Below are 26,172 nucleotides of genomic sequence, written 5' to 3' on the forward strand. Positions count from 1 at the left end.
ACGAGGCTTTGATTTTAACTAAGTTTAATGTGATTTTGTGCCACACATTGGCCTCTTACAGCAACAAGAGGTTCAAAGTAATCAAATCATTTCAGAGAAGTAGATCAGATCACACGATGTTTGTCATATGATATAAGTCAGATGATGTTTTCCTGTATAGGTGCCATGTGCAGTGCACTGATTGGTACATAAAGGTAATGAGTTAAACGATAAATGACCTTAAAAAATTAGGACAATTTCACTTTTTCAATTTTGTTGCTAAAACCCTAACGTTCGTTGCGTTTTATTGTGAAGGCGGCACTTCCGGCTCCCCCGTGGCCGTTTGGCGGGTGACGCGGCTCGTGCGGCTTTGGTAAGTTGGCCTGAGAAGCGGGGTCCAGTCCACGGAGCAGCTCAGTGGGCAGACTGACCACCATGACGCTCGGCTGAAGAGCGGCCGCAGCGCCGACCGACCGAAGGAGAGCGAAGGAGAGCGAAGCCTCGAGTTTGGTCGCAAACTGTGAGTTGAGCCAAGTTTTTTTTTGTTGTGTCCAAAGCAGAATTAACGTCGTTTCTAACTGTTTGTTTGTTCGGCGGGACGCTGCGTTAGCTAAACTGCTGTTAGCATAACTCATTAGCGTTAATTGACTTGTACTCCGTTGTAGGATGTAGGAGCTGATTAACGCTACATCCTACAAACTTTTTATGATAAGTACTTCTTTTTCACGTACAATGAATGCATTTCGCTGCTCGCTTTGTGTGTAGGTCGGTAACATTAACTGAGGTTAACTCAATGAATCACTGGCAGCTGGAGGGTCAGGAGCTCCAGCACCGGGCTAGAACCGAGCCTGCGCCGCCTCGCTTCTCAGGCTGCTGCAGCTCTTGTTTGGGTCGACGTCCGTGGAGCTCAGGAAAAGCCTGGCTCCTGCATGACCTGCTGGCAGCCCTCAGACGTGCGTACGCCTGACAAAGCCTCGTTTCCAGGCAATGATCTGAAAACATAACACAGGTTTTATTTCTGTCTGACAATGACCATATTTGTATCCCACTGCCACAGTTGCACAGCTAATGAGAGGCTGTTCTGGTGTAGACTATAGGCTATAAACCTGCCCCACTGCTCGTGATAATTTGGAAGGCTTAATAGAGTCCTCCATTCCTTGCTTGGAAAGCATTAGTTTTTCTTATTCAGGTAAGAGGAGAAGTCTAATGTTGGAGCTGGTTTGTTTTAGCAGTTCGTGGATGAGCTCTCATGACTATTTCTGGTTTTTAGTTTATTTTTCTTCATCCTCAACTCCAGAAACGCGGCTGTGGCTTCTCCGTCTCAGTCACCTTTTTTTCCTTTAACATCTTTAACATCTGCATTCCTTTCATTCCTGGCACAGTATTCTTGTGGTGGTGAATTATGAAAGAAGGGAGGTGACACTTAGACATATGATATACTGGGATGTTTACACATTTCTGAAATTAAATTAAAATTTTACAGTAACCAAATCCAAAACAGCTGCCTGACAGCATCATGATTGAAGACTTAGCTTCATATAAGAGCTGCTGAAATTCCTTCTTAATTTGAGGAAGGTTGAAACGCCAGTGTGCTTTGTAGGGAAAGGACAAAGAGGAAGACATTTGTCCAGACTCTGCCAGGAAATGCTTCCTGATGGGGGAGTGAAGGTCTTCCTGCACGTGGGGATGCCTCTGTTTCCGTCTTATTTATGGTTACATTGATGGTAGAGGCTCATTTATAGCTGCAGTATTTTAATCATTTATTTGATCCTGTGTTTTCAGCAGCTTTAGCATTTATCATTTTAATAAGAAATTGGACTTAAGGGCTTGTCTTTTCTAAATCCTTAGTAGCTAAAGCAAAGAGAGGCATTTCTTGGCTTGCTGGGGTCTCTTATTACTCAGTTCCTCCATCCTCTTTGTTTTTTTTTTCTCCCTACAGAGCGAATTCTGACTGTGACATAGTCAGGGCCACGTGGAGGAACTGCGAAGACTTGGGATCATTAGCTACCATGTGAGTCTCCAAAAGACAATGAGTTGTTTGTGCTAAGTCTAAGTGCAGCTCCCGCACTAAGCAACAAAGCACCAGTTTGAAGTCTGGGCTGTCGTCTCTGTCAAACAGTCTGACCTCGCAGCAGCCCAGACTAAAAGTCATCTAAACCATGTTTCAGGTAGAAATGCAAACAAAGGCAGGCAGCTTGACTGGAGTTTGGATTCCAGGCACCCTGTGCTACTCTTCATGTCCATCCTACGTCAGTAACTGCTCTTATTGTCACAGCTGCAGTAAAATGATTTGAGATTTTGAGTCATTTCTCAAGTAAAGGTCAAACTCTTCTGGTTCTGCTTCCAGACACTTTTCCGAAGTAGTTTGAGTGAAAACTCAAACAAAAACAGACATTTGTAAACTTAACAGCTAAGACCAACTGCTGTTCTTAAATACCACCACATGAAATGCTGTTGTTGATTATCACAATAATTAAATTAGATTTATTTACTAGTTGAGCGGCCCAGAAGAAAGCCATGTTATATAAGAGCATGCAGTGTGAGAACCTTTTTAAAATACATGTTGATATCGTCTGTAAACGCAACTAAAAATGGTTCATTTCTCTGCTACAGGTTTAGAAATGAAAACACAAGTGCTATAGGCGTCTGCGACTTTGTTATATTACTTGCACTACAGGAAATTTGAAAGCTGCCTTTTAAGTAAAGGCTCAAATATCACTTTATTAAAAAGGAAACACTCAAGGTCGGTATTTTAGAAGTCAGTACAGACGCATGGAGCGTCTGTCTCTGTTGGTTAAGGTGATGATAATGGGTGTTACAGTGTGATTTGCATAAAAACTATTTATGGAAATCTGTTAGATCACCACTGAGATCATGCAGAGACGACAGCATTGTTTAGGGTAGAGCTTGAGGCTCACAGTAGGCAGGCTAATCTGGAGAAGGCATGGTTCCTAAAGCTGCAACAATTGCTACTACTAATTCTGTTACTGCACCAGAACTAATCCTGCTGCTATCAGTGCTCTGATTCCTAACGCACATCTGTGTCACAGCTGGAACAGGACTGTATGAGACATCGATGGAGGCTTGTGATCTTGTGTCTGATTTGGAAGCCACTCAGCATAGGGTCAAGTAATATCAGCCTATTTTGGCTTTGAGTGCAGGGTGCCGCTTTATATCCTCTTCTCTCCATCTGGTCGATGTTAAAAAGGCCCTGCAGCTTCAGAAAACAGACGTTTGATACTCTGGTGTCTCATAGCTTCTGTTTTTAATATGGTTTATAATTAGACTGTTTAAAGCAAGTTTTACATACAATACACTGAAACTGTGATAGGTCTATTTGCAGGAACTACTACTTATATAATTTATTATATCAATTTGCATGTTGTCACAAACCTGCTTGAATATGTTTATCAGAGGATAGTTTTGAGCATTTAAGTTAAAAGTACTATATAAATCACTTGCGCACTCCTTCAGAGTCTGTCCCAAGCTCGTTCTAGGAGATACAGAAGGAAATTGCTGTTGGAAGATTTAAGAGATTTTTATAAGCATTACACCAGAGAATGATACAGGACGCTAGTACATAAATTTTAATATTGTGGATAAAAAGTCATGTTTATTTGTGTAACTGTTGTGGCTGCAGCAGTCTGTTGGATGTCTCTCTGCTGGACTGGACAGCCAAGTAAATCCAAATGTTCATGGGGCTTCTATTTAACTGTGGCTGTGAGAAACCACTGAAGAAGCAAACTATTCCACATTGAGGCTTTTTTATTGAAAGTTAATGTTCTTTATTTGCTTTAACAGGCCACTTTGAGTGTCTTGGTCTGTGACTGAAGGAGGTATCTGCAGAATTTAGTGTGAGCACTCAAAGGAGGTGAGTCACAAAGGTCAGCGGGGATGTCGGTACCATGCGTTGGTGTTTGGTTTTCTCCACCGTGAACCTGCTCAGGAATGTGTGCAGTTCTGTGGTGTTATCAGTCATCATGACTCTGCATGGCTTCTTCTTCTGTGGGCTTCTTTCTCTCAGGGTTTAGTTAGAGGGTGACCTCTGGTTTGGGAATAAATGTTTCAGTTCCCCAAAGGGTTGTTTTCCCTGAAACTCACTCTAAAATAAAATGAGCTGAACTTGGTCCTCTCCCAGTCAAAGCCAAATCAACTCTGGTATTCTGAGCTATATTAAGCTGTATTAAAATCCACGAGCTTAAATTTAAACATTTTCTTCTTTACACATGGACACATGTTGTCTGTTGCATCAAGCCATTTATTGTGCTCAGTATTCATATAGTCAGAGAGAGAGAAATATTTAGATTGTCAACAAAAAACTAACCCTTTTTAGGGAATTGGGACAAGCTGGAAGTTTCTCCCACAGCGTAAAACAAGCAGCTGACAAAACACAGCTTTCACCTTGATAAATGATGGATGGTTTTCCATCAGTCTCCGGAAATACCTGGGGAGGGAAATGTATTAGTAAAATGTGTATCTGTAGTACTCCTCCCCCTTAACTCCTCTGGGAACTGTAAAAATCTTTTTTTTTTTTTTTTTTTTTTTTTTTTTTTTTTTTTTGTGTGTGTGTGTGTGTGTTTTCTAATAATCTGTCTCAATCCTATGTTCGAGCAGTCCAAACATTCTGCAGTGTGCGCTGTGTTTGGAGAGAAACTTGAAGCACCTTCTGTGTAGCTGAGATTCGAGGCTTTAAGGCCCCTTCTGTAAACAGCAGACACCAGCCCCCAGTTCTCGTTTAGGCCATTTGTTTTATTACACTCTTGATGCTCCTCGTCACTGTGACCACAGTGGAAAGAAATGAAGCCTTGCAGCCCCAGACCCTGTCATGACACGTTTCAACAAGCAGAGCCAGTGTGTTGATGTCGGTCTTTATAGACTTCTCTACACAAACTGTCTGGACTCCTTCAAATCTGATTTAGTCTGAAGTGGTAACTGATCGGTGCCTATAAGAGATGCGTGCTACGTGCTTTTACCAAATGTAATTCATGGGTCGTAGGGATACTGTCCAAGTTGTGATGAAAGTGAGAGACGTCTTGCATGCCAGCGCTACGAGGCCCGATACCCCCAGGAGAATAGTGCCATTATTCCAGATGGAATCCTGCCCATGAGCACTCGTGACTGCCGGAAATGAGGCCTGCTCAAGCAGCAAAGACTGCAGGGTTAATTTGATGCAGAAGCCATTTGAAAAGGAACAATTGAGCACTTGTGTCATAACAGGATTAGTGATAATACTGTTGTATTTTGTTATGGAAATGTTAAAAATCTAGGCCCGTGGAGTAAAACTGTATCTGAGGAAGACAGTCATACTTCAAACAGATAAGTGTCTGGCTTGGTCTGATAAATGATTCGTGCCTTTCTGTGCTTCATAGCTCCCATAAATACAGTACTTTTGATGCAAACATTCATTGTGTGGCTCTGTCCGTAACCTGATTGTACTTTCCTCTCAACGCTTTTGATCATTGTCTCTGATCACTCATTCTTTTCTCCTTCAGATTCCCTGAACAGAAGATGATGTCCGATGCCAGTGAAATGTTGGCAGCAGCCTTGGAGCAAATGGACGGGATCATAGCAGGTAGCCACACTGTACACTTGGGCTTTAAGACCTGACCACAGTGCTTTTAAGTAGGTATGGCGTCTAAGCCACATCTGGAAGCCATTAAATTGGCTGGCAGGCCGAGAGTAAACATGGAGTGGACAGTTAGAGTCCCTCTCTTTCCAGTCCTACCTGCACTTAGACGTATTCCGTCTGATTTCACATTCATAGTCTGGCACAAAGCTGAAACTGTGCTTCTAGACCAGTGCTTCTTTGTCTGCTACATTCCCCTGCCATGAGGAATTAAAGAGTGTTTCCATTGTCCCTGTGGTGATGGAAACTAATGATTATTCAAGCTCTGAGAGTTTGGAATACAAACTGCTGCTTGGGAAAGTTTGGCCACGCTGCAGATGAGCAGAGCAGGCTTTCCTTCGTTTCATCCCCTGGTTTTCCGCTGATGTGTGTGTAATTATAGCGCTGACCTTTCCAATGGGAGCGTGGTGGCTGATCACATGACCTTCCTCAGAAACCACAGCCACTGTTGTGCCCCTTCCCTCGCTGTTGAGGGGAGGCCATGACTGTTTGGGTATTAATTTAATTTGTTCTTTCTTTGGACATCTTCATTATGTCTGACATTTAAAACTGTCACAGACGCTGCTGTGGTCGGAAGCACATGATTGAAACATCATGACTACAGTCAGCACACAGTTGCATTTGTTTCAAAGGCAAACGTAAAATTTGATTTCCACAAATATTGAAGAATCGATGTGATTATTTGCTGCAACTGTGTCATGTGAGTTTGATGGTACTCATGGTAAACCCTGTAAAAACTTGCCTAACGTCGGTGTCATCCATTTATTTAGTAGGTTTTTAAACATTTGCATGAGCGGCAGTGAGGTTAAACACTGAGCTACTTGGAAACATCATCTACTTGACTTGAAGTGGTTCTTTAATTAAAGTGACTTCATTAAATTCATTGCATAAACTGCCTTAATGAAATAGAGATGACGGTCCTCAGCCCATTTTTAAATGGCGACTTCATGGTTCCTGGTCCCAGTCTCAAACAGCTGTGAATGACATTAACTTCCCTCTACCTTCTGTTAAAGGATCTTTATTCCTACATCCCAAGGCCATGTGATATAATAAAACAGTTGTAATAATTACATTAACATCCATTTTAAATGTAGTTGTAATATTTATGCTCTAGTGATTGTTTTCTGATTTGAGAATCAAACTGTGTGCAGACAGAGATGCCTACTTTTGCCTTTGGGTGTACACAGACTAATCTAATCCTGGCTCTGCTCTGTTTGTGAACTAACGATGAACACAACCACACCCATAGATCAACACCAAAAGTCTTGCTGATTTTCTCTTTACTTATAAGCCACAATCAGTGTGCTTCACTCACACTCTAACGAGTCCCACAACGTCACTTCTGTGCTGATTAGTTGTTTGTCTCAGTCAGCTCTGAGCTCTGTTCTTTTCCACCTCCCCAGGCTCCAAGGCCATGGATTATTCCAATGGGCTCTTTGACTGCCAGTCGCCCACTTCGCCCTTCCTGGGTGGCCTGCGGGTGCTGCATCTGCTGGAGGACCTGCGGGGAGCACTGGAGCTCATGGACAATGAGGAAAGGGACAACCTGCGATGTCAGATCCCTGATTCGACCGCCGAGGGGCTGGCAGAGTGGCTGCAGGGACGACTGGTACAAACCTGTTTGAAACATGTTGTTCATGAAATGTTCAGAATAGCACAGTTGTGTGAGGACGGGGTCAGTGCCTTTGCATAGTATGACTTATGCTCTATCTGCTTTTCATCTTGAGATCTGTGTTTATATATAGCACAACGCTGTTGATGTAAAAATGTTGCCATGACGTGCTCAGTAAATGATGTAGTTTCTATAGGGGCCGTGCTGCTCAGAGTTTCCATCTGTTAACCTTTTATCGTCTCAGTGAAGGTTTTTCTTCGAGTTCATGTGTCATATTGGGAAGGAAAGGTTTCTTTAAATTTATAAATAACATGTACCTGGGGAAAAAAAGGGAAACCACGTAAAGTAATTAGTTTATACAGTTCCACCTTTTTTAAGTTGTACATTCAATGAGAACGGCTCAGCTCGCCCCTTGTTTGACAGCTGTCCTGGTCTCTTTGGCTTAAATAATCGTTTGAAGATTTACACCTAACAAAGCAACATGATTGTGTACGATTTCAGAACAACGGCCACAGCTCAGAAGCAATTTACCAGGAACGTCTGGCACGACTGGAGAGCGAGAAAGAGTGTCTGATTCTTCAGGTGTGTGAGAGAAAGCAAATATAAAGGAGCAGGCAATTAAGTGGTATTGTGCTTCGCCCCTGTTGTGTCATTAGAGGGTCTGTTTGTGGCAGTTGTTTATGCTATATTTTTAGATTATTCAGTTGAGTTAAGAATGATTTGATTTTTGGAAACAGTTTGAAATATGACTCTAAAAGATCTTCGAGTGTTTATGGTAAGCGCATCATTAGGTCTGAATATTTCAGTTGAATCAATTTGTTTCAAATTACTTAGAATGCAAAATAGATTGAAATAATATTTATACAATTGACCTTTTAGTATTTACTGTCGGCCTCTAATCCTTGTTTAGGTCAGCGTTCTAACAGACCAGGTGGAGGTGCAAGGTGAAAAGATTCGTGACCTAGATACTTGTCTTGAGCATCATCGGGAGAAACTAAATGCTACTGAGGAGCTCCTTCAACAGGTAGAAACATGTGACTGGGCTGATGGGAAGGAAGTTTTTCCTGATATGTCAAAGGCTACAATCTTTGGTTATTTAATCTTTTCCGACTTTCTTCACAGGAGCTTGTGAACAGAACGGCACTAGAGACCCAAAAGCTGGAGCTGATGACGGAGGTGTCCAGTCTGAAACTGAAGCTGAGTGCTGTAGAACGCGACCACAGGGACACCGAGGTGACTCCCTTCCTGTGTAATTGAAATGGAGAGATGCTCCCCTGCTTTGTGTTATTTGATGTTACACTGGATCTTGGCAGACACCCAGCCATTGTTTTAAGGTCAGAAAGGTCTGTCTCACTTGACTGAAGCACCAGGATCTGTCATACTGTGCTGGGTGAACTTCTATTGAAGGTGCTTGAACACACTTTAAGCTCCAGCAGCTGTTTTCTTCCAGAACTACACCCATAACTATCTGCTTTGGGGGCAAAGCCTGCAGGATTTAGCTTCTATACACCAGCTTACAGCGAACAAAGAAGAATACATGAAGATATCTGCAACTGGATCCATTTACTTTTATTTTACTTATCTCAGTTTACTTAGTCACTGACTAAACTATTGTTGTGATGGAAGCTGAGCTTCACAGGATTTCAGGGGTTGAAGCAAAAGCAAAAACCCAAACATATTTAAATTGAAGATGAAACTGGAAAACACGTCAGGAAGCCCAAGAGGAGGGACCCCTCCTCCAGGGTGGACAGACGGATGGACGGCCATTGTGTCTACAAAGCAGAGCCAATGAGCACATTTTGGACAGTTTAGCAGTTGTATACTTAGACACATGAGGACTACGGTGGGCGGTTAACCCAAACACCCTGCCAGAACTGAAGCAGGACTGGGATAAAAGCTGGTTCACAGTGCCTGAACACGACGCTTCACTCAGGACTGAGACTGGAAAATAATAATTGATGACTTTGGCATGAAATTCTCTCCCACGCAGCTCTTGTAAAGTTTCCTTGTGCAGGTTTCTGGTTGAGGGTAATGGAAGTTTTCTTCTCCTCCCCAGGGCTTTTATCAGGAAGTAGCAGACCTGCGGTTCAGGGTGACTGATATAGAGAATGAAAGACTCCAGTGTGAGAAACAGCTCAAAGCTTCCAAAGTGAGTGTGCAGAGTCGATGGATATGACCAAACGACTCGATGAATTCTGTGTTCTGAAATGCATCGTTATTGGTTTGAAACCTTGCAATTTCTCCCTGTGGACCCTCATCATTGCCTTTTCTCTCCTTTGGCCCCCCCTTCTCTATCTCTCCTCTGGTTTGTAATGTCTTTCTGCAACATGCTAATCTGTCAAGCGTCCAAAGCGAAACCCTGAGCGGTTCACAGGAGATGAGGTGAACTGTATTCTTCTCTTTTCTGGCCCTTAAGATCCTCTAAACCTGCTCCTCCTCCACTGCTGCACACTGTTTTCCTGCCTTGCAACACACCCCTGTAAGTGCTTCCACCAGTACTGGTCAGCTCTACTAACCGCCTTTAAGCTAGTCAGTCCAACCATTAACTTCCAGTAAGTGTTTTATTTTTACACATTTGTAGTGTGATGCACCTTTTGAAGACTTCAGTTAAACACTTTTTTTCCCACACATCATTTGTAGAACTGAGCATGAGAAGCCTGTTGGTATTGAACACTGACTGATTATTTTGAAGGGCACGCCACTGTTTTCTATGAAGAGGGGCTCTACTGTGACCTAGTCCTTTTACTACTGTACAGAAAAAACGAGCAGCTTTCAGTTCATCGTCTGTCTCCAAATACTATGAACTCCAGATGACAACATCTAAACTGGGAAACCCGTCTAGTTGATGTCATCTGGAGAGTATTTTCAGCTAAAACAAGACATTAATTAAAGGCAGATGGATGTTTGTTTTATCCAGAGGCTTAAAGTTGTGAGGTACAATACAGCAACACATCAAATCAGAAGAAATGTAGGTCTCATGGGGCATAAGAGCCTCTTTGGCTCTTGAGCCATCAGTTAAAAAAAAAAACATGAGCAGTGGTGGGACGTGTAATGTCTGGCTGATTTAGAAATGACATGAAAAACAAAAGTTTTTGACTAACAGTCATTAAAGTTGCTCTAAACACAAAATAAAGGTAGAAGCCAGTATCTGTTTGGTTTTACCATAGAGACTTTGGAGCCACACAAGGGAATAAAACCTCTGATATTTATCATTTAATAGTTAATCATATCATGTACTGGTTGTGTTTGTTGGTGTGTAAAAGGTATAGTTTGTAAAAGCTCCTCAATAGATGATGATTACGTCTGACTTTATCCACTGTCGTAGGAGGAGCTACAGCTCCTGCAGAGACGGTTGGAGGAGCGGGAGGTGGAGCTGAAGAGGCTGAGGGACAATGGCAGGCTGAGGGTGGAGAGCCTCCACAGAGCGGAGGGAGGGGAGAGAGGTGGGCTCTTTATTTATTGTCACGTTGATGAGGATTAGGCTAAACAGCAGATCTCCTTGCAGCAGCTTCAGGGGTTTAAACTACAGTGCAGTCTGGTCTAGTTTATCTGTAGGCTTCATACCAAACGTATCTGACTGTTCCTCCCCCAGCTCACTGCCCTTATCTGATTCACTGATGGAGGAATGTCTTCATACAAAGGCGAACCTTTCTAATACTGTGTAGACACACTGTATGACTAAAGTCCTGCTGGTTATTGTTTTGTCTTCAATCTGACTGTAAAGGAACAAAGACTGAGACTGTGGCCAGAGTGCGTATTTGCTGGGGCTTCAGAACACTTTCCCCTGTACTGGCTTTCCTTGAGCTACATTACATAGTGATACTTATCAGTAAAGCATTTAAACTGAGACACCTGAGTACTGTGGATTGTAAAATATGTGAAAGTTGTAATGAAATCATCTTCTAACCATCGGCATCCATTACAATCACTGTCAAAGCGGCTTCTCATTTTGGTAAAGCTTGTGAGCTGTAAATGTGCTCCTAGTTTAGTCTGTATGTGTCAGGAGCTGCAGGGAGTTGAAGCATAACACCTGCTCTTCCTCTAGATACAGAAATGTTGCATATGAAGAGGGCGTTGGACACGCTGACATCGGCCAACGATGAAAAGGTACCGGATGACATGGCCACAGCTGAGCAGCATCTCTGATTGTATGAATGAGCTGTAACGCCACTTCTCTCTACAGGAGCAAAGGATCAAAGAGCTGGAGGAGTCACTTACAAAGTGCAAGAGGGTGCAGGAGCAGGTCAAAGGTCAGTCTGTGTGTCTGCGTGATCACTTACATTGTCATTGTCATAGTGTTGCTGACTGTCTGTACTCTCTCAGACAAGCTGAAGGAAGACAACTATGACCAGATCACAGATGATCCTCTGGTTCCTGTAGCTATGGAGGTGGATCTGGTCGTCCGGGTGCCGAAGGGGGAGGCAGGAAGGAGGTCGGGTGAGGTAAACAAAACCTTTGTCAAAACAGTCCTCACACAGGATGAACCCCCACGCTGGACTTCCTTCAGAAGAAAACACTATTGGCTTTGCCTCCCACTCTGAAAGTTGCTCAGGAATTCAGAGCCTCTGTTTGGAATAATATCTGTTGAGCATAATAAATGATCTGCTGCTGGGAAAATCTGTTCAAATAATGTTCTCCTCTTGTCTCAGTCTGAAACAAAAGAGCTGATCAGGGAACGAGAGCTGCAGACAGCAGAGAGGTAAAACGGGCTTGTCTTGAGTTTCATATCTAATAATTGTCTGTTAGTGAAATCTTGTCTCGTGGGTGGACTAGACAGACTTTGGGAGTCATCTGATATCTGGCCACAGCGTCATGTTCAGACGTTTCCTAAAAGCATTTGTTGTCTAGACATTAAGTCATTAACATTATGACTGTTTCAGCTCCTGTGATGTCCCACAATTGAGCAGCTCCCCCAAAGCGGGCAGCGCCAACCAGGTAAGAGAACATGATGTTCTGATTGAGCATGTGCAGCATGCAGCTCCAGGCCACCACCTAGTGGTTGGAGGAGAGAATGACATGTATTGTGCAGTTGCTTCTTTTTCATTGTGTTTGTTACAGGCCAGAAGCAAAGCAAGACCTGCTACCTCCTCTCCTGCTAAAACAAACATCAGCAGTGAAAGTTTTGGGACCAAGAAAGCTCGTGCTTCGTTTGGACGCGGCTTCTTCAAGCTGCGCGGAGTCAAACAGACGGGCAGCGCCCCCAACCTGGGTGAGTGTGGTTAAATGTTACAGAACGTTCACTGCTGCTCTGTCAGGGAGTGCTGACGGGGGATGTTCTGTTTCTACAGCTGAAACGGATCCTAAAGGCACAGAACACCTGGACTTGGCTGGTGCTCCTCCACGAAAAGCAAAGGATGCCGCTGCTCTGCCATCGTCACCGGAAGCAAAGAAGAAGTCCAAAGGCTTTAGGAGATTCTTTGGCAGGTAACACTATCACAGCGGTCACTAACAGGCGGACCCTGGTCCGGACCCAGAAGCTGTCCCATACAGACCCAGAGCTACAGACCAAACCGAAAGCTTTGATTCTAAATCTAGCAGATTTACAGTAGTTATTTTGTGGATGTGAGAATGCATTGGCCAATTGAATGCAAATTGAGCAATCCCATGTGTCTTCACCTAGCCGAAAGATTCTGTGGATCACAGGTGGTAAATTTTGCGACTCAGTATCGGCATATGAGAGAAGGTTTGAGGTTGTAAGGGAATTAATAAAGACGGCATGTAGCTAGCAAAAACACGGGAAGATACAGAGAGGGGCGAGACAGCTTTCACGGATCTATAAAAATTAGCTCTGTACATCTTGACCATGTTTGGCTCCATACACAACTGCTAGGCAGCTTTCTCCACAATGAAGAAATATTGTCGTCATATAAACACCTCCCATGTGTATGACCCTGACTTCATTCAAGCCCAGGTTTAAAATTCTAGCTAGAGCTCAATTTTCTCACTGAGCAACAAAGTGGGGGAGTTAAATATGAGGGGAATAACCTCTAAAAGTGTTCAATTGTTAGGTAAAAAATATCCTGTTAAATTTGACTTGAGTCAAAAAGTTAATTTTTTTTGACTTCCTATATTTTATTCGTAGTTGAGTCACTTTATTTGTAACAGTTTTATTTAACAGAACAGTTTTATTCTTGCTTATTTTGAAAAGCAGCCCTGCTTTTATCATAAATTAGATAACATTGTAAAAATATGCTCATTTCAATGTTAAATGACAATAAATTTGACAAAAGGTTTTTGAATTGTACTGATTTGATTCAACAGTCAAGTATTGATTACATGCAGGCTACTTTATATATCACAGTAAATAGCATAACCGGACTTATTTTTAAATTTTAGTTGAATACCCCTGCTCTCAGGTGTTTACTGCCCCAACAGTAGCAAAGAGCATTCATTCAGCAGTATTTCCTCCTGCAGGCTGAAGAGGAGTCATTCTACCTCCTTCAACCTCAACGACACCGCTGAGGGGGAGTTCAAGAGGGGTGGAGTCAGGGCCACGGCTGGTCCTCGACTCGGCTGGTCACATGAATCCAAACAGACGTAGGTGTTTGACCCTGTGATACGTGTTGTAACTGGGACCGTGAATAATCCTCTGCATGTGTGCAGCTCTGCTGACATCCCCTTCTCTCAGTGGGGTAAAGATGAGGTGTGTGCGTGGCTGCATGAGCAGGGCCTCGGCTTGTACACCGCTCAGTGCCACAACTGGATCACATCAGGACAAACGTTGCTGCGGGCGTCACAACATGATCTGGAGAAGGTGTTTTTTAATTCACCGCAATCCCACGTTCTGATGTCAGAACAGTTGGTGAATAAACAGTCATGTCCTCTACAGGAGCTGAGCATGAAGCACCCCCTCCACAGGAAGAAGCTACAGCTGGCTCTGCAGGCTCTCTGCTCAGATTACGACCTGAAGTGCGAACTGGACCACAACTGGGTGACCAGTGAGTGATGTGACCACATCCGACACAGCTGCATCACTGCTGACTCTTACACATGACGTGTTGTTCCTTTGCAGGGTGGCTGGACGACATCGGCCTCCCGCAGTACAAAAGCCACTTTGACGAGGCTCGTGTTGATGGGCGCATGCTTCACTACATGACAGTGGTGAGTGAGACGTGATGACGGTCGCTGATAACACTTGGCGTTTGTCTCACTTTGATGGTTTTCCAGGATGACCTGCTGTCTCTGAAGGTGGGCAGTGTTCTGCATCACCTCAGCATTAAGAGGGCTATTCAGGTCCTCCGCCTCAACCGCTACGAGCCCAGCTGCCTCCGCCGACGGCCTTCTGATGAGGTATCGCACCAGAAGCCACAGCCTGTACATTTCATGGCTTTGTTGAGGTATTAAACTCGTCTGCTGGCTTCTCTCTCTGCAGAGCAATGTCACACCAGCAGAGATTGCTCAGTGGACCAACCACAGAGTGATGGAGTGGCTCCGATCTGTGGATTTGGCTGAATATGCCCCAAACCTGAGGGGCAGTGGGGTTCACGGAGGATTGATGGTGAGGATCAGGAGCATGTGCTGTGAACTGCCGTACACGACCGATGCTGAACCTGTAGCATCTGTGTCTGCTCAAGGTGCTGGAGCCACGCTTCAACGTAGAGGCTCTCGCCCTCCTGCTCAACATCCCCCCCAGCAAAACCCTGCTGAGGCGTCACCTGGCCACACACTTCCATCTCCTGATTGGCTCAGAGGCTCAACAGCTCAAACAGGACTGTCTGGAAAACCCGGACTACAGCATCCTCACCGCCACTGCCAAGGTCAAGGTAGGAGCTGAAAGAAGTGGTCGCATCAGGGTCTGTTGTTTGATGTGGTGGGTTGTTGAGTGAGCCTCTCCTCTGCTGCAGCCCAGACGCGTGTCGTTTGGCACCCTGAGGAAGAAACGGCCGGAAGATGGCGAGGAGTACATCTGTCCTATGAACATGGAAATGCCCAAGAGCAGTAGCTTCCGGCAGGTCCTCCTCTATGAAGACAGCCTGGAGCAGCTGGAGCAGGTATGAGTCAGCAGTGGAGGGCTGCTCATGGTTCTGGGCAAATCATGTACCAACTGTGTCATTTATAACAGATGGAGGACTCCGAGGGCACGGTCAGGCAGATAGGGGTGTTTTCTGACGGAATCAACAATCTGACGGTGAGACGCACAATTTCTGCCTTAAAACACAAGGTATGTCACTTGTATGGATGCGGTCTCATCTCAGACGGTCTGCGTTTCAGAGCATGCTGAAGGAGGACGGCTTGTTTCGGGAGATGAACGCCAGTGCTTGTGAACTCCAAGACTCGAACATAGGCGCATGTGAAATCCAAGACTCGAACATCGGTGCATGTGAAATCCAAGACTCGGATTTCACATGCACCGCTGTTCAAGACTCGTACATCGATGCAGGAGAAATCCAAGACTCCGACATCTGAGAAGCTGAAAGTCCCAAAGTTCTGTGGGAAAATACAAACGTGCCAACAGTATAAGACATAACCAAAGATGTGATCTTATATTTATTGAAGCTGTGCATTTAGTGCCTTAATGTTTTCTATTAGCATGTTTTATCATTACGCTGTCTTTTCCTTTATGTGGTACTTGACATATGTTAGACTGTTGGGTGTGCACTCGCCTCATGGGAGAATGGAACAGTGTCTTTACGGATTCCGTAAAGAGACACACTTGCTGAAATATGACCTGTCCTGTCACATACTAATGATTTTATTGTTTGTTTTTTTAAATTTTTGTCAATAAAATTTGAACTACATTTAACCGATGTTGATAACATCATTCTTTTATCAGAAAGTGTGTCCATGAATGCCTCGTCGCTGCTCTTATCGTTCTCATCTTTGCTTTCCTCCTCTTTATTGATTCGACTAGGACAACAAACTATTGATCCTAACTTGCAAAATTCCCCTCTCCTACCACATGTAAGACTCGCTTTATAAGACACTTGCTATGAACCGGGTCCCCCAATTCTAGGACAGTATAAGTGTTCCATTCGATTCTACCTTAAAAAATACAAGTAGTCTACAAGTACTAGAATCTTGGTTTTTTTGGGGTGTGGCAAACCACTCACAAACACGTCATAGTTATGTTTATGTGTATGTATATGATATATGTATATGTATGTTTGTATGAGTGTGCACATACCTTAACACTAGTAATAGTATTAATATTAATTTCACAGGTAAACCACAGTACAGCAGTTGTTTAGTTATGAACGGTACATCCCTACTTATTTTGTGCCTATTGTTTGCTGATATTTGTGTACAGACCTGTTATATAGGAAAGATGATTTCCAGTTCAGTTAAACCCTAACTTGTAAAGTGCCTTGACATGACCTTTGCATTGACATCTAAGAATAATTAAATGGATCAGTGTTGCCCAAAGACTTGATGATGTGCTGTAGATTGAAGATCTGCTGATTTGGATGATACTTTGCTAACGCAACTTATGTTTATTTCACCGCTTTTAGCATTAGCACCAGTTGTTAGCTGTGCGCAGCGCTACGTGACGGATGTTTACCAGCAAACCTTGTCTTTAAAAGACACAGACCACAGCTTCATTTCCCGTTCAAATGGGACGCAGCTAAAGCTAACATGAAATGTTTGGAAAACTGAACACTGGCTTTGTTCCACTTTGTTGCTCACAGCGCATCCGCTTCGAGTCACAACACAAAGTGCATAGAACTAATGGAAGCATAGAATTCTGACGAATACGTATCACGTGTTGCGCACTGGCCAATGAGAGCGAAGAACAAGCTTATTGGTTGTTTGTCGAACGGACAGTCATTTTATTGGATAGCTGTCAGCGGACGGACTTCGCAGTTTGTTTTATTAGTGATGAGAATAAAAGCTTCACTGCCACTGATGATAATTAAGTATAAGGATGGAAATACTTGGTGGTGTGAGACATGACTGACAGAAAAGCAACATGTAGTATTTATTAGTTATTTTTAGTATTGTCTATCTCTTTTAATTTCCTTAATGTATCCATATGCAAAATACAAGCAAATCCTTAATATCAGGTCTTATTGCTGTTTTACCTGTTGTGTTCATGCAGCTCTCAAACGTTTTAATATCACCTGCTCTGCTGTGTGAAACGCTTCATGCGGACACGTCAAACCTTATTTTGCTACACGGTTATCTGCCCATTTGGAAGACTGAGTAAACTCAGGAACATAATTCTCATTTCATTACTTTTATCTCCCTTTTCATACAATCACATAAATTCAATTAATAAAAAATGTATGCACATGAGGTAATGTTTTGTTTCATGCTGACTGTAGAGTTACTAAACGTGATATGAGCCTCCAGCAGTCTAAAACAACAAAGACGAGATCAGATATTTATTGAAGCAGTGTTTCTATGTCTTTTCCTTTATATGTGGTACATGACACATGTCAGACTGTTACAACTGTCCACTCACCTCATTGATTGTTTCATTTGTAACTTCTTGTCCCATTCAGTGGGTCTATATTTTTTCTTTTTGGCAATAACAGTCTGACTCCAGTTACCCACATATTCATAGCCTTGTTTTCAACAGCACATGTATCCGCTACAACAATCAATGAATATAAATGAATCTTCGTAGTGACTTTGGTTACATATTAACAGAAGCTGTGCAGCGTTAAGGCACTCAGAAAACAGCCAGTAAATGTTACGTCTGACACGGAGACCAAACGAGGCCACGGCAGCAGGCTTTTATCACCTTCTCACACGTCAAATGCTAAACACTCTTCATCCCTTTCAAGGAATTGGTCCATAAAGCTGCTGCAGGATAAATACAGAATACATAGCGACGCCACCCTAAACATCTAGAAGGTGAACCTGTGGCTGCTGGAGTGACCCACTTTATCCAGGTTGGGGTTGCAGGCGAACTGGATCATCGGTGGCGGCCCGCACATGACGATGAGCGTGTCATCGCTGGGAGGAGGCAGGTGCTCTCTGACCATATCTTCACTGATGAAGCCTTGGCTGTACTCCCAGTCTGAAACACAACAGTGTAGAGACAGTGACACCTGCTGGTCAAAATGCTTCACTACTACATGAAGCGTTATCAGTGAAGGTCACCTGTAGGCGCACGGTCCAGGGTGAACCACAGATGGAACCGGTCTGGGTTGTTGACCTGAATCTCCTCCAGCTCCGGACGCAGCAGGATGTCTTTCTCAGTCTGTGAATGTATCAGAAGTCACCAGTTTGCACTGCTTACTGTCTTCATGTGACTGTGTCCACTCAAATGTACCTGGTTGGCAAACAACAGGTGACACACAGTGCGGTCCTGTGGATCCTTCATCATCGCTGTGATCACCTGCAACATGGGAGTGATTCCTGAAAGAACAATGGAAGTTTTAGATATATTTAAATAGAGGAAGTTGACACTTAACAGAAGCAGTACTTGTGAAAAGAGACTTGATTTTTCTCCTACCTGTTCCTCCAGCAATCATGCCAACGTGTCTGACTGTCTGGGTCACAGCTGGAGACTTTTTGTCAGGCTGAATGGCAAACACACCTGTAGTGCAGAAGACAACATACTGAGTGAATTTAAGCTAATTAAGCAACTTCAATGACACCAGAGAAGCACTTCATGTCATCCTTTGTTCACCTTTCCCCTTGTAGACCAGCAGACCGCTGGGTCCTCTGAAGTCAATGGTGTCGTTGATCTTGAGGCTCTCCAAGTACTGACTCATCTTCCCGCCCTCAGGAAACTTTGGGTTAACGCCTTTAAAGTAAATCTGTGAGGACAAACGCAGTTACAGTGACAAAGGAGAATACAACGCCTGAACACAAAAAATTCCTCAGAGCTGTACCTTCACAACCAGGTCCACATAGCCTTTGTCATCGTCGCTGGACACTGGCGTGTAGGGACGCACGACCAGGTTCCCATCGATCCGAGCAGACAGGTAGATGTGCTGCCCTGCAGAGGAAACGCAGAGAGCTCAGTCAGTCAGGTTCTGGTTCCAACAGCAGCCTCGTCATCTCTAATGTTACTGCTAAAAGCACAATATAGAAACTGCATTATTTCTTGTCAAGCAAATAATAAAACCAGCTGCTGTCATGGCTGACTCAGCCTGTTAAGTACACAGTGCTAGTGATGGACGGATGTACAAGTCTGTATCAATCGATCTAAACCGCTTCCACGTGATACCAACCTATGGGGAGACCGAGGACGTGAGCAGCAGAAGGCAGCGCGAAGCGGAACCTCCTGGTGTCATGACTCACGATCTGACAGACAGAGAGAGTTTCACACACAGAAAGCCACACGGGGGTACGTGAACGCAACGGCTGCTCTTGCGAGCACGTACCTGCTTGTCTATCAGCCGCAGCGCGTACTTGACGCTGGGGTCCTGGAGGGTGATGGCAGGTTTCCTCTTGGAGAAGAAGAGTCTGAAGATGAGGTTGACGATGCCATCAAAGCCGCCTCGAATCAGCTGCAACGACAGTCAGTTAAGTTCAGTTGGCTGTGCAGGGCGTTGTCTCCGGCTTCAGCCACTACAGGGAGGCATGAGTCACGGAGGCTCCTGTGGACAGGCCCGGCCAGGCTCGAGGCAGGCTGCCTAAGAACGCCGCACTTAGCTAGCGCTAGCTGCAGCGGCCGCAAAAGTTACATAAACCAACGAGAGGCAACGGGCGAATGACGGCGCGTTTCATTAACGTTTACTTACGCCGATGATGTAAGACAGCATGTTCGTTGACGGAGGACGCTCGTCAATGTACAAAACACCAACAGACGCGTCAGTTGCGACCGTGAACGGTGGGCGACGTCATTGAGCGTCGACGCATCAACATCCGGTCTGCTTTTACAAATAAAAGTCTTAGACTAGAAACAAACACGTTTGATGATGATTATGGCGGCGTTTAATACGCTTAATACACAAGAAAGACGGTAAAAATGTAAATAATTAAAGCATATTTTTAGGACGCTGAAATGTTGTTACATCCGCAGGGTGGTTCCGGTTGCCTATCAGAATAATAGCTTAAATGTATATGCGTTAAAAAGTAAAATACTCTAATAACGCTGCGACAAAGTAGGGAGACTTTTCCTTCAGTGAAATTAAATTTTCAGGAAACAGCAGTGATTAGCTCCTTTCTGCTGTTTAATTACGGTGTTGTAAAGAACACTTGACCTTTTATCATGCATCTGTCTAATTCAAGTGAATTCTCCAGCAGCAACAACCAAACCACTACAAGCACTGGATCCACATTTTCTGACAGTGTCACGTAATAACGTCTGTGAGCTCAGCATCTCGTCCCTAGCGCACATTGGTGAATATTGACCAGCAGAAGGTGATGTGTGCCCAGGGGACGGAGGCTGTGACTGGGACCTGCTGCTGCACAGCCTTTAGGTGGCAGCAGCAGCCTGTTCAACCGGCGGCCTGTTCTGTGAAGCAAACATCATCATTACAGGGATGTGTTGCAAACAGAGCAGGAGCGTCACTATGCTGATGGCAGCAGAGGTTGTGTCTGCTTTTCCACGACTCTGCTCTGTGTGCCAAATATGACATAAAGCTTCTGTATCAACAGGAAAAAAAACGTTTTTATTGATCATTTGTGTATATGAAGTTATATAACAACAGTCAGAAAACTCCACAGAGTGAATCACTACACAAAGTGAAACGAAACTGTAAAACACCTCGTCAAAAATGAAGGTATACACAGCAAAGATAACCGTCAGCGGCTCGCCGTCACTGCGAGCGATATGGCAGGAAAAAACACCCCAAACAGTTCTACGAGATTACACAGAAAATTTCCACACACAAAATACTCAAGCAGGCAGTTGATATACACAAAGGCAACTAGGATCTTTCTACAGCATCAGATTCTAATACTTTACACAGCTTTGTTTTCAAAGGTTAGTGTGGCTTTTCATCGGTGAGAATCTCCAGTTTCCTTGTCACACACAGAGCTTTTCTTTTTAGGGATTTGATTATTCGTGCATACTTTGGTAGGAAATTGTAATAAGAGGAGCATTGCGTTGCAGTGCATGTAATGGCTTTTGCTTTGTGTTTCCCCCACCCCCCCCACACACACCTCACATCTGGTAGTTTCTGCAATGCTGCCCATTACTGAATTCCCTGAAACGCTCAGACGTTTACGGTCTAAATTCAGTTTGATTTTCTTTCGGTTTTGAGACGATAATTCCATTAGTACAAGCGCTATGCATTAGTATTCTTGCTGAATAGCTCAGGCCGTTTGTACAGCCTTTACCTTGTACTTTAATCCTTTTTCTCATTAAATCTGAAGCTGTACTGAAATTCATGACTCTATATGTAAAACATGACAAATAAAAGGGGCTGGCAATGCAGACAGGAGAGGCGTCACCTCCATTGGTCCTCAAAGAAAGTATAAGAGTTGGAAAAATAGAAACAAAAGGACTATTTTCATTTTTACAACAAAAAGTGCAAGTACATCTAATGTCACTGTCAAAGTAATCAACACCAACACAGTCCGTACTGTACATTCAGTTTTCAGCTCAAATATAAAAGGGCAGGAAACAGAATCTGGAATGACCATGAGAGAAGGATGATGAGTTTCATATGCAGATGATGCTCGCGCTAAAGAATCATAGTATGTCACTTTATACTAATTCTAGATATACATTTTTGACACGGTAAATATGTACACGGCTATTTAAGGGGATCTTTAAACGTAGAATCTGGTTTGGTCTTTTTAACGAATGCTCCCTGAAACGTCTGATGCTGGAACTGTGTGCAAGAAGAAAAACGAACCTGCGAAAAGGGAGGGAACCCGAACAGAGGTCAACGGGTGCCGGCTCCGGCCTACAGGCTGAATCTACGTGTGCTGTGTCCTAACCATCTCAGTGGAAAGGAGAGAACGTCCCTCGAGGCTGGAATCCTCCTCGAGGGTTAGAATCGATTTCTCAGGCAACGTCACCCACTTCAACACTATGGGATGAACATACAAGTATTGCACAGTGCTCAACGAAAAGCTGTGTGAAGCCCCACTCACGTCTGGACCAAAAGTCGCTCCCTGACTTTTGCTGGTTATTTTTTTTGTCACGTGAAGCTGGGCGACGTCACGCTTGCTCACTCTCTCTCTCTCTTTCACTGCGTGTAGAAGGGATAATGGAGTTAAACGCTACGACATCACTACAGAACAAACTGGTTTGGCTACCTACTGATAAGTCTACATCTCTAAGCACACACGGCAGTCACAGTGATACACAAAGCAGTCCTCAGACTCCTATGGAATGACAAGTAGCTTTTTCATAATAGTGCTATCAACTACACAATAACATTGAAAACATTTAGAAAGTCCTCCTGAAGCTAGCATCGAGTATATGCAAGAGGTTCCTCCAAGATAAGAGACTTCATGGTTTTCATGGACTAAAACGTATTCCTTTCCTAATTGGACCCGTAGTAAAGGACATGATGGAGCAATCTGCCGACGCAGACCATTAACTTTTACGGTTACTCCGCTTTCGTCTTGGTGCCAACAACAAAACTAAACTTGTTTATCTGCCGAGGCAGAGGCGGATTTCCGGCTCCCCCTGCTGGCGACCTGCAACGACGCTGGCCGACGGCCGAGCGCAATGGTCTCTGCAGGAGTCGACAAGCTAGTTCAAAGACATTCAGTGCAAAACAGCAGCCACATAAAAGTTCAACTGGCAGTAAAACATGGCTAGCTCTATTGTCACTGTGAGAAGGCAACGCAAAGCAAAGACTGCGATTCAGGGCACCAGTGCAGCCAAAGACATTGTTCCCAATAAACCAAAGCTACAACCACTAGCAAGTGGGAGTGTGCATGAAGAAAAGCTCTCTACACGAGTCACCTCCCTGAAAATGGCAGTGTTTAGAAACGTCACCTCCGACTCCAAGGTTCAACATCGCTCTCCTCCCTCTCCTCTGATTGAAGGCAAGGGGATCGTGTCAGAAGAGCTTCCCCTGGTGTCAGTAGATCTCCCCCCGTCCCAGCCTTTAGTAAAGATTGTAAAAAAAATCATGCAGTTTACTAAAAATAGTCCAGACGTTGAGTTGCTCTAAAAATAGTCCTCTTAAAACCAGAGTCCAGATTCTTTATTTTACTCCCTCGCAAAGATCGGACCCTGGACTAAATGCAATACGCTCCCAACAACAACAACAAGGCTGTTAAAGTAAGCGGTTAACAAAACACTGTTAAACGAGCTTAAGGACACAATGGCTACCGCTTGGAGTCTGTTTAGAAGGGTTGAGAAGTTTTAGTACGGAGGCAACGTTTTCCCCGTGTGGGACGGAAAACAGTGGAGTCACTGAACGGTGGCCTTAAACTGAGGACCTCACGCCATAAACGGCCAAACGCGGAGAAATGAAACGTACCTAAACGGATACTGTAGCTCCTCTGACTGAAAACCAGGTAGAAAAAGTTGTAAGAAATCATGTGCTTGTAGGATTTCCCCATAGAACCATAGCAGTTAATGGCCTTGTAGTTTAGAGCTTGGTGTCTGTGATGATCCTAAGCTGAACTTAAAGCCAGGCATCGTCCTTTACAATGTGAATGTTTCCACTGGCGTCTTGCAGGTTGGAATTCTTTTTTAATCTGAAATGCAATAAGGTAATAAGGTAGAATTTTTAAATCCTGGGATATATAATATTGGCTTTCCTCTATATCTGCATTTACATCATTTAAAATAGAACATCTTATTAAAAACATCGAGATATACACAGATTAGGAAACGGGTAACAACATACAAACACAGAAACTAGAAATCATTTTGTCTGCATACTTATATATACAACTGTGGTACAATAAATTCTTTCAGTCATGCGCTATCTATACAGATCATATTGCTTAAAGAAAGGGGGCATTTGGTCGGGGCAGTTAAGGACTCGAAGGTGGACGAACACAAAATGCTGATTGAGAGGAACAAATGAAAATCAAGGACCTGATCGGAGAAAGCAGATGGTGAAATGTTTGACGACTAGAACTGTGTGTTAAAGCAGAGGCTGAGAGGGGGGTTAGAGGTGGTGGGACATGGATGGACCCATATATTACTGAGGTATTTACACATACTGGCTAAAGAGTACTACAAGGCAGGCGCTGAAAGGGCCCTGCCTATTTCTTGGTGGACAGCTGAGCGTCCACCTCCTCCTCCGGCTTCAGGACGTGCCACTGGGCGATGGGTCTCCTGGGGTTGGCCAGCATGTCGGACCAGTGGCGCAGCTCCGTCCCCGAGCTGTTGAGGCCCACAAAGACCTTGCCGATGGCATCGTTCTTGCCGATCTTGTCATAGTCCAGAACAGTTATAACAATCTGCACTTTCTGTGGAGAGAGAAGAGGGAGGAAGACGAGTCAGCGCACGATGGGTTTGCTCCACTCTCACTCAAACGGCAGCGTTAGCTTCTGTACAGTTTCAGTTAATTGCCTCCAATAAACCTAACATCTAAACCATATTGATGTTTCCTGTGTTTATTCCTATAGGTGGCTCAGCAAAGCTGCTCTTCAGAAATTAATGTTGATTAACAGTAATCAGGATTCCGACCAGGCTTCAGTTATTTCCAGAGCCAAACGTGGCAGAATGTTTGATTAGTCAGAGGTCTGAGCCTCAGCCTCAGCATGTGTTTATTCAGAGAGGAGTGACCTGGGCGTCACTCTGTGGAGCGAGCGCACAAAGAGCCCTGATTAAGTTTCGATCCAGCGAAACGCGTCCAGCGCCACCTGCACGCGGGCCGAGCCTAACGCCGCGTGAAATGAAGCCGGGAGCGGCTGCTGGGTGGTCACTCGGGGTTAGTTGTCTCCGAAAAGGACGCTCACCTTCAAATCGCCTGTTGAAACAAACTGTTATAAAATTAGCGTTTGTTGCGGTCAGTCTTGTTCTGCTGCTCCCATTGTTCCGCTGTAATTGGGCCACAAATAATTGTCATTATTGAAAATGGAGGGTTCATCATTTCAAAAAAGCAATTATGTTCTTTGTTTCAGCAGCAGGACGAACAGGAGGCAGCCTGTGTTTTGGTTTTAAAGCCATCATTCTGAATGGGAACGTTCACGCTAATGCGGCAGGAGGGAGCGTCGGAGCCCGACTCCAGCTTCATAACCAGCAAATCTAAAAAAAAACCCAAATATTGACATGACTGAGAAGAAAGGTTGGATTTTAAACACGTTACAGCCTCACCTGGTTTGACGTCTTTATTTTCATTATCCACCCACTTTACAGTAGAGCTTAAATCCTGAACTTTACTCTGTTTATTCATTCATTTATTCGAGCCTTGTGTCGTTGTCTGATGTCTTATCTACGGCTTCGTGTACTCTGCTGCTGCTTTGCATAATTTATGTCTCGCCGAAGATCCGTGAGTTGGCTTTGTGTATGAATTGTGATCTAAATAACGCTAGATAACGCATTTGTGACTCACCAAGCAAAGACATGAAGCTGCTCATTAGCTGTGCCACCACAGACGGGAGGTGGGAGCCTATAGGTAAAACCAACGTGAATATAATTTGTGTCACTCTGTGCTTCACGGCTATTTATTCCTGTTACGAGGATGTAAAACAACCTCAGTCAATAACAAACCTTCTGTTAGTTTGAAGAGATCGACCAATTAAAGCATCGTTTTTAATTCTCGCACAAGCTCCGAGACAATTAGCAGCTTTAGACTAATTACACAAACAGCCTCAAGGTCCAGTTTAACTCCAACGCTACGCCTCCGCTCAGAAAAGGGGCTCAATTGCATTTTTCTATGGGATCAATTTACTGTAAACGTTAACAGGACGAAGAATAGAACCGATCAACAGATTAAACTGAAACCAGTCCCTGTAAAACGGCAGGAAGAGGAAACTACGGAGGAAACTACGAGTCAGTGACCCACAGAGCAAACCTGGGTTTTAATCAGAGTCCAGTGACGAGCGCTGGGCTCAGTCAGCTGCATCAGTGAGTGTTAAACAATCGCAGTGAAGGGACAGGAGATGTCCAGTCACACAACAGTCCAAACAAGGGATCAACAGATTCAGTCTAATCGCAGGCTCGTGGACTCAAACCCATGATCATCAG

At 44.1% G+C, this 26,172-nt stretch overlaps 3 protein-coding genes across 15 annotated transcripts in view; 1 reads left to right on the top strand and 2 right to left on the bottom strand.

Moving 5' to 3' along the window:
- The first annotated feature begins 301 nt into the window (after window positions 1–301).
- Window positions 302–15,955, top strand: LOC114862502 (liprin-beta-1-like). The gene is made up of 27 exons (XM_029162884.2): window positions 302–499; window positions 1,919–1,990; window positions 3,781–3,850; window positions 5,472–5,551; window positions 7,009–7,214; window positions 7,719–7,799; window positions 8,128–8,241; window positions 8,340–8,450; window positions 9,274–9,366; window positions 10,543–10,660; window positions 11,263–11,324; window positions 11,401–11,467; window positions 11,541–11,659; window positions 11,867–11,916; window positions 12,098–12,152; window positions 12,276–12,426; window positions 12,506–12,641; window positions 13,632–13,754; window positions 13,821–13,971; window positions 14,047–14,155; window positions 14,230–14,318; window positions 14,385–14,507; window positions 14,590–14,715; window positions 14,792–14,980; window positions 15,062–15,208; window positions 15,280–15,345; window positions 15,429–15,955. The coding sequence occupies exons 4-27, from the start codon at window positions 5,488–5,490 to the stop codon at window positions 15,621–15,623; spliced, it is 2,745 nt and encodes a 914-aa protein (XP_029018717.1). The 5' UTR covers window positions 302–499; window positions 1,919–1,990; window positions 3,781–3,850; window positions 5,472–5,487; the 3' UTR covers window positions 15,624–15,955.
- Window positions 15,956–17,524: 1,569 nt separating this feature from the next.
- On the bottom strand, window positions 17,525–20,013 carry LOC114862533 (NADH-cytochrome b5 reductase 3). Its single transcript, XM_029162978.3, has 9 exons — window positions 19,856–20,013; window positions 19,496–19,621; window positions 19,343–19,415; window positions 19,001–19,107; window positions 18,796–18,925; window positions 18,619–18,702; window positions 18,436–18,521; window positions 18,264–18,363; window positions 17,525–18,180 (listed from the first exon to the last, which is right to left on the bottom strand). Exons 1-9 carry the CDS (start codon window positions 19,874–19,876, stop codon window positions 18,008–18,010), a joined length of 900 nt encoding a protein of 299 aa, XP_029018811.1. The 5' UTR covers window positions 19,877–20,013; the 3' UTR covers window positions 17,525–18,007.
- Window positions 20,014–20,709: 696 nt separating this feature from the next.
- Window positions 20,710–26,172, bottom strand: part of syt1a (synaptotagmin Ia) — a 106,206-nt gene continuing 100,743 nt past the window's right edge. For all 13 annotated transcript variants that reach the window (XM_029162973.3, XM_055512149.1, XM_029162971.2 and 10 more), the window contains one exon: window positions 20,710–24,449. In XM_029162973.3, the coding sequence (XP_029018806.1) occupies window positions 24,243–24,449 (207 nt within the window). In that variant the 3' untranslated portion in view covers window positions 20,710–24,242. The remainder of the gene's footprint in view (window positions 24,450–26,172) is intronic.

This window comes from Betta splendens, chromosome 9 (genome assembly GCF_900634795.4).
Source record: "Betta splendens chromosome 9, fBetSpl5.4, whole genome shotgun sequence".
Taxonomy (NCBI): Eukaryota; Metazoa; Chordata; class Actinopteri; order Anabantiformes; family Osphronemidae; genus Betta; species Betta splendens.